The sequence below is a fragment of the Dreissena polymorpha genome, chromosome 7 (assembly GCF_020536995.1).
Source record: "Dreissena polymorpha isolate Duluth1 chromosome 7, UMN_Dpol_1.0, whole genome shotgun sequence".
In the NCBI taxonomy this organism is placed as follows: domain Eukaryota; kingdom Metazoa; phylum Mollusca; class Bivalvia; order Myida; family Dreissenidae; genus Dreissena; species Dreissena polymorpha.
This window is the reverse complement of record NC_068361.1, coordinates 89,226,449-89,241,258: the sequence shown is the minus strand read 5'-3', so window position 1 is coordinate 89,241,258 and position 14,810 is coordinate 89,226,449. Positions and strand designations below refer to the sequence as shown.

General features: G+C 34.2%; 2 protein-coding genes across 4 annotated transcripts; both read right to left on the bottom strand.

Moving 5' to 3' along the window:
- Positions 1-3,843: 3,843 nt before the first annotated feature.
- Positions 3,844-5,497, bottom strand: LOC127838502 (echinoidin-like). Its single transcript, XM_052366288.1, has 5 exons — positions 5,377-5,497; positions 5,100-5,162; positions 4,705-4,986; positions 4,178-4,360; positions 3,844-3,929 (listed from the first exon to the last, which is right to left on the bottom strand). The coding sequence occupies exons 2-5, from the start codon at positions 5,152-5,154 to the stop codon at positions 3,889-3,891; spliced, it is 561 nt and encodes a 186-aa protein (XP_052222248.1). The 5' UTR covers positions 5,155-5,162; positions 5,377-5,497; the 3' UTR covers positions 3,844-3,888.
- Positions 5,498-5,535: 38 nt separating this feature from the next.
- On the bottom strand, positions 5,536-10,748 carry LOC127838501 (uncharacterized). Of its 3 annotated transcripts, none has more exons than XR_008029838.1 (6): positions 10,589-10,748; positions 10,193-10,320; positions 9,807-9,911; positions 7,832-7,904; positions 6,297-6,849; positions 5,536-5,898 (listed from the first exon to the last, which is right to left on the bottom strand). XR_008029838.1 is itself a non-coding variant. In XM_052366286.1 (6 exons), exons 2-6 carry the CDS (start codon positions 10,310-10,312, stop codon positions 5,582-5,584), a joined length of 873 nt encoding a protein of 290 aa, XP_052222246.1. In that variant the 5' UTR covers positions 10,313-10,320; positions 10,589-10,748; the 3' UTR covers positions 5,538-5,581. The 3 variants fall into 3 exon arrangements, 2 of the variants coding, with proteins under 2 accessions (XP_052222246.1, XP_052222247.1); XM_052366286.1 differs by having other exon boundaries at positions 5,538-5,898; positions 6,592-6,849; XM_052366287.1 differs by having other exon boundaries at positions 5,541-5,898; positions 6,592-6,849; positions 10,193-10,303.
- Between the last annotated feature and the right edge of the window lie 4,062 nt (positions 10,749-14,810).

The following is a 14,810-nucleotide window of genomic DNA, read 5'->3' as shown; positions in this document are numbered from 1 at the left end:
CTTATTTGTTTTGTTCAAATCTTTAGGTCGTGTGTGATGTTTGAGCAAATTAAACCGAACCCCGCTATGCATTTCCTTGATCGCCCCAAAACCAGTGACCTATTGTATTTGTGCATGTTTTTGTCCTATGTAAAATCGTTGGTCAGTTGGTCACTTGCCACTCACATCAAGAACTTGTACGGATGTTACTAGACATATCTCTTGCTTATGTAACTGGAACCCACTTTTTTTATTAGTTACAACATTAGTTGATCTATGTGTTTACACGTGTGTGTCCAATCTGAATATAAAAACTGTTGTATAGTTTGGGTATAGTGTGGTATTCGAATTATTAAAAAAACCTATTTGCTGACTATACATGTGTCGATGCCTTATTTAGTCAGAGATGGCGTATGACCTTACGTACGTTTACACTGTTTAATTAGTGTTATCTCTTCTAAGTTGTACAAGCAGAAGCAACGCGTGGGGAAATGAAGATAGTGCCATTTACAGCACAAACTTGTCTCCGATAAGAGGAGATACATATTTTGCCAAAGCGTTGAATTAAATAATTAAAATGTTTGACAAAACATATTGTGTTGCGGTAAAAAAAGTTCGAAATCGCTGTTAGATACTTTTAAAACGCCGACGTATACATCGAAAAATGAAACTTACAACTTTTATGTAGCAGCGATGTAAATGTGCTTATTGTTTGTTTGTCTATAAAATGTGTCCACATATGCGAAAAACAGATACTTGATTTTAGTAATCTGTTATGACAGTACCATTCACATAATTATAACAAAAAATGGCATCATAGACAAACTTGCTTCCATCCGCCAGTAGTCTATGTAAGGCCATTTAATGCCCTTTATCACATAAAGAACAACATGAAACATTAACATGATTTAAGTTGAGGTCATCGGCATTTGAGGTTTAAACGGTTTCAAGGCTATTTCAGTCTCCCACATCATCAAGAACAAACAAATAGCTCGTGCACATGCATATAGAAAATGAAATGTTGTGTACCGAGCAACGTAAATGATAACTTTAAAAACTCTTGTTTTGGCTCTGTTATCACTACAACTATGAAATGCTTTTTATATGATTGATAGTCGTTACTATACAAATTGAACTTTACATATGTACCAGTGCGATAGTTTATATAACATCTATTCCTACGTGTTCGGGGATAGGCTTTTAAGTTCTTAGTGTACATGTACAGTAACAAACGCATGCTTCAGCTATGACAGGCTTTGATGGCTAAAACAACTATAATATTCGACACTGCCCACTGCGTCCTCAAAGCACAAGTGAATTGTTGTAGTATTAAATAAAGCAATAATACAACAATAGACAGCATATTAAAAGAAACAAGAATGTCTTTACAAAAGACAATATGCGTAGAAAATGTTAATGATCTCATTATCAAACCCTGAGTAAATATGAATAAAGCCTACTGAAACATGTCTATTAAAAATTAATAAATGTGCATGTTTACTACAGCTTTACGAAGGTTGCTATCAAAACACTCGTTAACGCAGTCGCGCTTTATTTTAGAAGGAAACGAGCTCTTTTTAAATCGCAAGTAAAAATAATAATAGGATATGGAAGTCACTTACTGCTGCGAACATGTATACACGTCAATGATCACATTTGCTATTATAATTGTGCATGCCATACTTTTTTTTAAAGGGAGCATTTGCACATTTAAAAAATAAAATCCTACCTCCCAACATATGAGTTGAGAAATCGAAGTGTATATGTATAAGTAATATCGTATATATATGGTAAATGCAAAAGTTATTCTTGTGTTATTATAAATTTGTTAACTTCTATAATATAGAGATCATATGCAAACATGTTACTTTACTATAGATTGTAACTGTCTTTATTTCAAAGGTTATTCTCCAAACTTATTCAATTATTGAATAGTTATTGGTATTGCGGTATTTAAAATTGGTTGAGAAAGTGTTTATCCCCTACAAATGAAATGTTTAAAGGCAATCAGCTTTCTCGCCGCATATAATTATCACTAGAAAACTAGGCATAGACAGCTCCACAGAACAATCTATATGTAGATTATTTCGATTTTATCATAAGCAATTGTTTGGTAGGTTTTAAGCGAGATGTTGATGTCTATGTATTGAAGATGGCAATTGTGTCTTTATATTTATTAAATAGACGGTAACTTCCATATAGAAATGCGCTGTTTTTCTATACTATACTAATTTAGATGATATATTTTCTATTAGAACGTTAATTGTTACATGCAGATCCTTGTTTATTTGAGAAAAAAAGCCCTATTAAAAATGTTATTGTAGAAGGAATCAGGTAAACATGTAGTCAAGTTTTAGATCAGACAAATATAAAAACGTGACAATTCTTTAAATTACGCGTTTCAATGCAAATGAAGCCGTGTTTTGTATAAATATTTCGGAAGATGAACTTATATTAGGACTCTTTAAAGCTCTTAAATCTTGTGATAAGATATACGTATTATCTAAGTTCATGTTCTAAATGCTTTATTCGCTTTTAATACGTAAGGGGTATTTGAAGTCGCGAAAATGCAACATTAATGCCATTACTTCAGAATCGATGGTATCTATAGAAATAACTTTAATTCTATATAGTCGACTATCCAGTTTTTTGTTGCATATGGTTCACCATTTTACGGGTATTTTGTGAGATCTATTTAGAGCTTTATTGTTTGATAGAAATTAAACCATTGCAAAATGTAATGCAATATAACAGATAGGAAAAATAAGCATTGGAAACATTAAACCAGAAAAACAATATAATTGCATGAAACAAGCAATATTCCACAAATAAATGAAAAAGGTTTTGTGCTTGAAAAATGTATCATGAACCATTTTAGTACTAAAACGTGATTGCTGCAGAAGGGACGAATACAAAGCAATCGGCGACCTGTACCCGTAAGCGAGTGCCTGAATAATAGGCATTTTGTTAATTGAATGAAACTTTGCATTGACATTATTGTAAAATTCGTGTTAAATCGAATTGTAATCAGATGAGTCATGTCTTGAATATTGTAGTAATTGTCTTCAATGTGTATGATTATACACGTTTATTGTTTTAGATTATTTACATAAGTCCTAGATTTATTGTGGAAAAAATAGATTGACTGTTCACTAGCAGTATCACATTTCTTTTCTTTTACTTCAGATATCCGCAAATAAATTTATATTTGAATAATGAAGTTTCTCGGGCTACCCATGTGAAAACAATCTAGAGTTCGGTATTGTTATGGAAATGATTTGCGTGTGTAATGTTATAAAGATACTTGAAAATAAACTTTCAATAATTAAAAAGTACTAAGTCTAGGATGATGGTGCTAAGGAGAATCAGGTGTTACGTAGACAACATGAACTTGATAGGGTACGTCTGTTATATCTATGACAGAGACCTTGTTTTTATGTCTAATTTGTATATTAAATATATGTTTGTGATTCTAAGCAGTAACACACAATTTTTGTCAAAGATGTTATAAAGTTGTTTGGGTTATTTTCCATGAATCATATTTATTATTAAGAAATATAAAATAGTAACATTTGTAATAATATTACGATGCTGTTATATTTTTAGACAAAATATTTCTCTCGTTTGTTTGATTAAACAATTTGATTATCAATTGTTTTAGATATTGCTTTTAGTTATATGTAAACCTTTACATTGTGTGGTAGTGGTAGTCTTTAGGTTTAGCACTTGCCGATTTGTTCGTTGCAGATATAACAGGAAGAACACATTGTTTTCGTCTATTTGATATTGATTGAAATGTACAGGCTTGTTTCGATAAATAAAACAAAATTTCTATGAGATACACAAAACAAATCAATAGCAATGTTGTTTGATAATGATTTTATTTTATCTGTCAGTGGTATCCACTTTTCACCCAACCAGCACACTTGAACCGTGACTTGACAGAACTTCTGGAAAAGATATATGACCACAAATGTCAATTGTGGTATTTACAATAAAGACAAATATACAGATAGGAAAACATCAATACAACGACTGATTATCATGATTATATTTATGTGATCAACAATTAACGTACATAATTGGAAATCAACAAATACTTCTGGTTCTTATTTTCGAATTACACAAGTAACTACGGATTAACGTTTCAATGACCATTAACAAGTTGTACTATTACAAATAGTTGCAAATTTCTTACTGTATTCGCAGAACGTGTAATGCTTTTCCCCCACGTCACCAAATAACAATCCCTGTTGCCCACAGGGTAAATCGTCCCATTTGCTGCTATTGTAAGGTATTAATGCAATACAGTCCTCGGTGTTATGACTTACAAAGTTGCTTGTATGGTTTGGAACCCAGTTCGTGTAAGATACACTTTCACCTGATAAATATAATTTAAGCTTTCATAATAAGACACACGTTTTATAAATGTTTCCATGTATTATGCACAATGCTGTAAGTTGATTGGCTAGATAATGATTTAAATGTTATTTGGATTTTTGTGTATGTCATGTTCGGCACTGTTCCCCACTCAGTGTGGTTCATAAAAGCTTATAATTTAACTTGTTCCTTTCAGGAGGATGTCGTTAAGATACACGCATTCATCTTATAATAAGGGTATTTTTTGTTTTCTAAAATGATATATGTTGCCAGATTTTTACAATCATATTCATTACGAAATAATAATTGTATTCGATATGAATCAATTTTGAAGGTTACACAAACCTGAAGTCCATTCAAACTGCCCTTCAACCTTCCTATCATGGAGCCCGAGCCAGACCGCGTGGACAGGGTTATGACGTGTCATAAAGGCGCCCACAAAGGCTTGCTCAGTCTCACTTGTAATTGCTACCAGATGGCCCCCTTGTTGCTTACAAAGAAGCTCGCTATGCGTCCAGATAGCACTGTGCGTTTGAAGCTCATAGCAGCTGTCACCATATTGGGCCAGGGGATAATTGTTACGCCTTGACTCCTGCTTAACTGGTCCAGGACACATATGAATATCTCCTGAAACATGTACCAATGTTCATGATTATGTATAACATGCATATATATAAATAAAATATATATGCATAAAATAAACTTATAATACATCAAGATTGAAAAAATAAGAATATTACCATCTGTGTTAGATAATTGTGGCATTGGTGTGGTCGTTGCCAAAACTGTTGACATTGTCGCTCCTGAATTAGGAACAACATTTATTTGAACACATTAAATTAAATGTTTCTCTGCGTTAATTGTTCGAATAAATGAAATGTACACACATCGACCTGATCGTTTGATATTTATTTTTATTTACAAACACACACTATATAAATCAATTATATGCGATGCAATTGGTTACATAATTTCTACCCCGTCAGAATGTTCATATTGATATGTATTTCATCTTACTGAATTCACAAAGGTAATTCAATTTCCTTGAGCATTCTACATCGTTTCCACTGGCCTTGGAATGTTTTAGCACCCAGTCCGGCACAGTCCTCAACCCCGTGAAGCAGAACGTCCTCGTGTCTACCAATCCAGCATTTAATCCGTTCCATTAATAAGATGTGTATCAATTGAAATTAAAGGGTTTAAAAACAGTTTAATCCCGTGTTCAAATTTGGAAATGTGGATACCAAACGAAGCCAAACCCACCTGAAGACCACTCATAGTGTCGTTCCTGGTTTATGTCATTCAATCCAATCCAGACGTCATGTCCAAGATGTTGAATGGTCACTTGGTATATAGCGTCCTGGTGCCGTTGATCAGGTATATGGGCTAGGTGACCTCCCCTTGCTACACAATGCGCCTCCGCATCCTTCCACGTAGCCGGCGTTGGCACAATCTCGTAACATGTGCTGTCTACTGTGAACAGGGTCCCTTGATGTAGTTGTGCGTGTTGAAAGTACCGTTTTGGGCATCCGTACTGTACTGTTTTTATATAAATCGTCAGTCAAATGAACAAGACCAGCTTCTATATGTGAATAATTGAATGCAATTTATGTATAATTATACAAAAAATTCAAATGTACAGCCTAAATGTATCTCATTTTTGTAAATAATTTAGTGTATAGCAATTTAAATTATATAACATATAACGTGTTATATATTTCAGTGTACGTTTTACATGGCATTGTGTGTTTTATATAATGCATTTTACGTTATATACGTTGCATTTTACGTTAAATATTATGCATTGTTCGTAAAGATGGATTTAGATAAATAACGTTTGTAATCAAACATCATAATTTTTAGGAATAAATAATATTAACGTCATTTTCCTTACTCCATTAATACGCATACATTTAATTAAATGCGTCACCATGTACCTTGTGTGGACGGTCCAATGGAACTAGTTATGGTTGTTAATATTGAATAAAAGTGTGTAGTCCTATGAGTAGTTGTTGGTTTCGGGGTTGTCGTGATGATTGGAGTGGTTGTCGCAGTTGTTGGTTTAGGGGGTCGTGGTTGTTGTTTGTGGTGTTGTCGTAGTTGGTGTTTGTGTGGTAGTAGTTGTAGGAGGAGATGTAGTAGTTGTTGTGAGTTGAATCGTTGTAGTGGGTTTCGGGGTTGTTGTTGTTGTGGATTTAGATGTTTCAGTGGTTGTAGGTAATGATGTAGTACTTTGTGTGGGCTGTGTAGTTGTTGTTGTTGATATCGGCGTTGTTGTTTCATACGAAGTCGGTAGGGTTGTTGGTGTTGTTGACGTAGACGTTGTTGTTGTTGATGTTGTTGGTACTGGTGTTGTTGTTGTTGGATTCGGATAAGTTATTGTTGTAGTGCTGGGGACCGTAGTTATGGTAGTGGTTGGAGCAGCAGCAGATGTGGTCAGCGTCGTTGTTGTGGTTGATGTTGGTGTTGTTGTTGCTGTAGTCGTTGTCACTAAAATATACGTTGTATATTATTTACCAAGTTGCTTTATGTTTCAAATTAATAAAACATAAAATTATTTAAATATTTAAGTGATGTAAACTATAATGAACACAATTTCTATTTAGAGCATATGAAATTCTTTCTTTTAACTGTCCAAACAGCAACTGTTATTGGATTTGTGAAAATTGTCTTCTTCTGGACTGTTATTCATTGAATTAAATGTGTTGAGGGTTTCTTCTGTTTTCACTGATTTATTCTACCAATACCTCTCGAACTATCACCAGGACATGATTTTTTGTTCAGTTGGAAGCTATGAAATATAATAAACAAGACTATTGTCAAGCAATATATGTCCCCTACCGGCTCCACTATTGTCAGAATTGTTTTGTTGCAATAGCAGCCAGAATTTTTGACGTAGGAACAAAATAAAATGACGTGCATAATGTCCATATTGTCATCTATCCATGTTTCAAGTTTCATGACAAAATATGAAGAACTTTTAAAGTAATCGCAGGATCCAGAAAAGTGTGACAGACAGACAGACCTACAGACACACAGAGCGCAAAACATAAGTCCCCTCCGGTGAGACCGGTAGGGGACAATAATGCATTTGGTGATAATTTAATATTTTTTAATTGAGTGCTTTTTCTACTCATATTGTTTTGGTTTACAAAACTTATCTAAAAAAGTCAAACTAACAACAAGTTATGTATACATTTTAACATCATATGTTTATAAGAAACATTATAATCCCACATTCATAATATAAATGCGCATACCATTATATGCAAAATAGGCGGTTGTACCATTAAGATGCTTTAACCAAAAGCAAAATTCTGGTACACTGAATTGACCATCCAAAATTTAAGAAACGGACATATTTTAAAGATAAATATAAATTCAGGTAACTGTGTATTCAAATTGAGAGTGTGGTGATTAATACAAGCCGTACAATGCACGTCAACACAAGTACACGTTTACGTCCCAATACCTTTATCCGTCTCTGGAGGTGCCCCAGGGCAAACTTGCGTCTCAATTCCCTGACCTTTCGCCATATAGCCGTACTGAAAACGATACACGGATAAGTTAAATGTTAGATTTAATTAAATAAAGTCGAAACCCGATGGCTCGAACTTGCTGGGCTCGAATTTTTGGTTGGCTCAAACTCTCCTCGAAGCACCGATATTTTATTGCTGATGGCTCGAACTGTTTTTACAGTCCCGGTCAGAGTTTTCACACGTTATTTTGTTTGTTTGGCTCGAACTTACTTCGGGTCGCATAGAGCTGTTAATCGATATGAGCACTTGATTAAAGGCTCGCTATAATTGCGAACATGTAATCGACTCAATTGCTTGATTTGATTAAAAGATGATACTGTGTATACAATATGGCGTTTTTGTGTGAAGATGCTGTAGTACTATGACTGGAACGGCTGCATCAAAACATGTACTATGTCAACTGGATGGAATAGAAAACTTTGTATCCATTCATCACGCCATTCTTAAATATAAAAATACTATTGAATAACAAATTGCATGTCGTACAGTCTAATATTTCAGCAATGTGCATATGATGCTTATGAGTGCTTTCTTCTTAGCATTGTTCCTTTCATGTACCCTTAAATGTTCTACGTATAAATGGGCTTATATTATATGCATTAATAATATGATATTTGTTTGATTGTATGTGTAACTGTATTAAAATATTGATTACTCAAAAATATCAAGTATATATTTGGTTCTTATTAATTCAAAAGCAGAAAGTCGTACGGAGTTTAAGCAGTCAGAACACTCTTTATCTGGATATGTAAATCAATTGCAGATTCATATTAGTAAACATAAGTATATTATAAACCGGTTGGCTCGAATTCCCGATGGTGCGAACTTGTGTTGTCGGTCCCGGCGAGTTCGAGCCATCGGGTTTTGACTGTATAATCAAAGCGAAACTTCAGCTACACCAGGGCTTTTTATTATTTGTACTCCTTTATTGATGACAATTTACCAGTTGCTTAACAGTCAGACACAACACAAATGTATTAGATACGATCCAAACATACTTAAAAATCCCACATGTAACATCAATAAACATAGGGTCACTGCCGCCGAGTGTTTCATATTCACCTAACGATTACATAAATGTTATTACACAAACGTTAGCCACACCGTAGTTTTTAGGATATAAACTATGCATACTTACATGTACTAAGTAAGTGTGTTTTTAAACCATCATTACTTTATAATCTTCTTAAAAGCCTACTTGAAGCCAACCCGATTAAGGATAATATGGACGAAAGAAGCAAAATCAAATTGAACATCAATCTATCATTAACCAATTAAGCTTAACAAAAGTAGTAAAAATGATAAGGTTGTATAAGCAGATGATTAAGAAGATAATTTGCAATTTATTGCAATTTGTTGTATACGTTTTGTTTTAAATTTATAAATGTTTTTTACAACTCTTAACGTAATTTTTCTTTTTGAACTTTCAGCTTACGCCTTCACATGGATTTTTAACATTTAAACAACACACGTTAGGCTCTTTTGTGGACAAACGATAAGCAATTAATAGTGTTACCACACGCAAATGATTTTTTTAAATTTCCTAACGCATGATGTTTGTTCATAAACCACCGCTTTATAAAACAAAGTATTAAGATTTTTGTTACTTATATATCCAGAACGTCTCTTTGATTAGATAATTTGCTATGTAAGTAATCAAATCACATAAGCCCCCAATCGGAGTTTGCACGGCGATTATGCAACTGGTTGTTTGCCAATTGCATTGGCTTTTTATCCAACATGGCCATATCGCTTTATAGCCCAACAACTACTTGCACGTTCGACGTTGCTTTCAAGATAGCTATCGGAGATTGGTCGAATGGCTATCAATTCATTTTCGAACACATTACGACTGAAAAAATCTGTTTGACATGGACAGAAAAAGTGAAAATAAAAGTCCCCTCATACTTGTTTTTCATACTGGATGGTGACCCAATCGGGATCGTTTGATGGTGGACCTTCCGCTTTGCAGTCAAACTCATACATGTAGCCAATTGCCGAGTTCTTAGCTGTCTGCATCATTTAATACAATCACATTACAAGCAAATCTGATTATGCTTACATAAACACATTTTGTCTTGTAGGAATGCATACTAATTTGCTGCATTTACATCATGGAAACGACGCCCATTCGTTTAACAAAAACTTATTTCTTTCAGATATGAAAAAATATAACCATATGGAACATTATTGTTTATATATTGTTTGATATGTTAACGCATGCTTTTACTAAAAGATGCATTAAACTATTAATCATCATTTGGCATTTTAAATTGTATGTAACTGTTACTTACCGACGCGTACACTGTGCTCTCGACATTGTAGTTACAGATGCAAGAGAAGTCGGCTTGCACGGCGGATGCCATTAGCAACACAATTGTCACAATACCTTTCCAAAGCATCATCTGTAACATTGGATCTTCTAGATAATCATACATACTAAATGTAAGTAATACTATAGATTGTCATAAGAGAGATTGCTTTCAGCGAGAGTGTTATAAGAGAACTTCACAAGATTAAATTCACATCTTAATGTGTCAACGTATTAATTTTCATATTTTGAACATCACGCACACCTTAATGGCGTCTTATTTGTTTGCAAAAGGTAAGCATTTATTAAACAATTATATTTATTTACGTTGGTGAAAAACTCCTTAACATGCAATCTAATTATATAAACAATTACATACCTAAGTTTGTTTAATTCGTTGACGTGGTTAACTCATTAAGGTTATATTTTGTTAATTGGCATATGTTAGATATGATACACACCGCTATCTGAATCGTGATCTATCGTCATATTTCAAACGAATTCGGTCTGAACTCGGGCATAATTCAGACACAAGACACTCTATACAAATACCGAAATTTTACGGAGCTGTAATCGTATTTTGCACCTTTTTAAATAGGAACGTATCCCATTTAAGACTCTTACGAACTTAATTTCCTAATTAGTACATTGTAAACATGACTTAAAAAAATTGACATTAACATTGTATAAATATTACCACGTATTGTATATATCAATTTAATATGTATACAAACAAACAGCCTTGCCCATAGTACGATCAACGCGTTTAGTGTACATAATAACACTAGACAAAGAAATAAACCCATTTTGAACGAGCGGTCCTGCTACATTTTTATACGTTTGCTTGAATACGAGTGTTGTTGTATCTAAATGTATAATTAAGTTGAACTTGATACTTAATAGCTCTAGGTAACGTGTGAACTTAAAACGCTATGCTTTTCTTTGCCGTTCCGGAGAAGTGACCTAGTTGTATTCATGTTTGTTTTGTGAAATGTCAAATTGTTGGGAAGTCGGTCATTGGTCGCATAGAAAGGAACTTGAAGAGATGATAAGACATATAAACATGTATCACTGAACAACCAAGCCGTTGTCAGTTTTATGACCTTTCGTACGTTAACATTGTTTAACTAGTTATATATCTGCTTGGTTGCCACATAATATAAGCAAAGTGTGGGGAAATTGAGGTCATTGCCATACCATTGCCATACACGTGACGGACATGTCTCAGATAGGATGAACAACCATATTGATTCGACAAATATTTTAAAGTTACTTAGTTAATGTTAGAAAAACACGGTTGCAACACTACCAAAATTCACATTCAAAGCAAGATGCTTCTGTACGCGGACATACTCATTTAGAAAATAAGCTGACAAATTTAACTTGGAGGCGATGTTACCAAGATTACTTCGTTTGTCTAGACATGAGTTCACAGTTGCGAAATATACACATGATGTTTAAAACTCTTTGCTATACCTATTGAAACCATAATAATATGTGTAAAAGCTACCAATATAACTATTCCGACGTTTTATTCCGACATTCTATTTAAAATAAACGCGTATCAGTGAATGATGAATATATGCACTTTATGACTTCATTTTTTATGGTTTTATCCTTCTTTAATGCATCAATGTTATTTCTAAAGCGCGAAGATAAGTCAGTTTATTGCATAACTCCGGAATCAATTATACCTTATTAGATAATGTGTTTATGGTCTTCTATCCAGTTGTATGACATATGGTTAACTATCTTCTGGGTTTGTTTATGAACATATCTCGATAACTATTTTATTTCGTGTTGAAGTAAAACCATAAATCGCATTAAGTAGATTTGAAAACCCATCATGAGGCACATTCAACGAGTCAAAAATGTCAGAAGAGGAAACGAAGGAGAGTTCACAAATAGTATGGCCTTTTGTTTAAAGAAACCTCAATTAAACCATTTGAGCACAAAAAGGAGATAGCTGCATAAGGGACGAATACGAAGTAAGCTCCAAGTGTACTCGTTAGCGAGTTTCTAAGTAATACGCAACTTAAGAATTGTATGGGTCGTGGATTAGTAGAGATGACCTTTATTCAAGATTCTCTTCTTTTATAATATTATACACGCTGTATTGAAGAAGATTATTTTTTTCAGGCTACGATTAATTGTGGCAAAGTCGAATGGGAAGAGGACAATAACAACGAGCGAGGCATGGTATAGAGGAGATAACCCTGGGTTATGGTTAGGTAAGGGTTAGGGGTCGGGTTAGGGTAAAGGTATGGGTTAAGGCTAACCCTAACCCAAAAACCCGACCCCTAACCCTTACCCTTACCCTAACCCTCTACCACCATGCGCATTACGATACCATGCCACGCTCGTTGTCGTTGTCCGCTTCCCTAGGCGATCGACTGTACACTACCAGTATCGGATTGCTGGTATCATATTTCAGAGATTCGCTCCAATCACCAAATGAAAGCGCTTTTGAATTGTGACGGTATATTGGGCCTACTCATATTGGCACACTCTAGTGGTCTGTTTTGTTGAGAAAATTGTAATCGTGTCTAATACAATACATATGGACCGTGCTAGTGGAAAGGAGGTTTATTGCATGTGTGTAAAGAGTCGTCGCAGATAAGCATGTGCAGTCCACACAGGCTTATATGGGACAACACTTTCCGCTTTTTATAACACTTTCCGCTTTTCGTTTCAAGAAATTCTCTTCTTAGCAAAAATTTTGTTTAGGCGGAAATTGTCGTTCGTGATTAGCATGTGCGGGCTGCACAGGCTAATCTGGGACTACACTTTACGAACATGCCTCTAATTGGGTGCAATGGTAAAGTGTTTTTTTCAGATGAAACATATATGTAAGAGGGAAAAACATAATCTTCCAATGTCCGTAAGAGGCTATGTTAAATCGTCGTAGAATACAATAATTAAATTCCTCAAAATATCAAATTTCGAAAATCAATTACACAGGGTGTACACATTTCTATAAATATTGATGAAAAATGGTTACATTGTTTTGAGAATACATCGGTTAATAAATGTGAACATCAAACGCATTTATTATTTATGACCTCACATGTGAAATTATTTTGATGTGACTAATTACGTGTCGGCTTTGCCAATTACAGTCAGGTATATATCAGTATATCAGAGTTGTTGTGATATTCAGAGGTCACATACGAGCATTATTTGTATTTTATTGACACATAATATGAACACACAGGCATTTGTTTTGTAAATTTTACAAAACAGATGTTAGAAACAAGTGTGTATACAAATGTCAATATATGTATTGATATTGTCCTACTGAAGCGCTATCAACATTTCATCCGATTAAAGAAGCTGGACTGCTGTGCGTTTCTGAAAACAAAACAAAACTTAAAGATGACGACATGCTAACCCCCTTCTGACAATAAGTGTTTAACAAGATATTACGTGATTATAAGAATTCACAGCGAATAATTAGGTATATGAGAATTTTTAACGCATCATAGCAGCACACTCTAAAGCTTAATGTATTGTGCTACTAAAATCATTTCACCGGTATATAACCAGTGAATAAAAATTGTCAAGCTTATTTGCAAAAATAGCCGCACATCAGTGGCGTTCTCAGTTTGTTTTAAAAATTAAACCTTTTGTCAATATTCAATGTATAGCTTATTTTATTTGCCAAATTCTTTCTGTATTCACAGAAGGAAACATATTGCGCTCCCATGTCGTCTCCAAATAGCAGATCCCGGAAGCCACATAGGATGTCGTCCCATTGCCCGCTCTTGTACGGAACCAGAACAATGCAGTCCTCAGTTTGGGAAGTTTCGAAGTTGCCCTTGTGGTTGGGTATCCAGTTGATGTAAGTCAACCTATCACCTTCAATTTAATTAATCGTAGTGCAATCAACATGCCTGATTGAATGTAACATACATATTACAACAGGTCTTTAAGAGTACATACTAGACGTTCGGTAACTAAATCAAAAGGAACATTAAGTTTCATAAAAACTATATATTTAAGATAAACGCATGTTCGTCCCCCAAAACGTCACATGTTTCGAAACAATTTTAAATTACTTCCATTAATACTTCTAAATGTATTCATATGTAAATGTTACAGGATTCCTCTAAATTTGGTTGATTCAATGCTCATGCACACGTCAAAGTACTTCGGTTCTGATGGTTTTTAAAAAACGTCATCAAGCAGTTAAGTTGTAAGTGAACACAATTTTCAAAATTGAATTGTATATTCTATAATGGGAAAATAACAAAGCAACCTTATTCTGCCATAAACGCGTGTAACAAAATGTCCTTTCTTTACGATCGATAACAAGTTTGAAAGGAGTATAAAATACGAAAAACATGCTATTATTAAAATTGATTTCGATAAGAAGTTAAAACAGATCCTTGTCGTGTAGACTTCATACTATCACGTATTTTGTTATCGCGTATTTTCCTTTCAAAAACATCGTATCACACAAATACTTTCGCGACGCAAATTTTGTGAATTTTCATCCGCGTGCCTGGAAAGAAGCTTTAAAAAAGATATTCTGCTCTGATATGACCATCACTTTCCGCTTTTAAAAGCGGCCCTAACTCATAACCACATGTATCAAATAT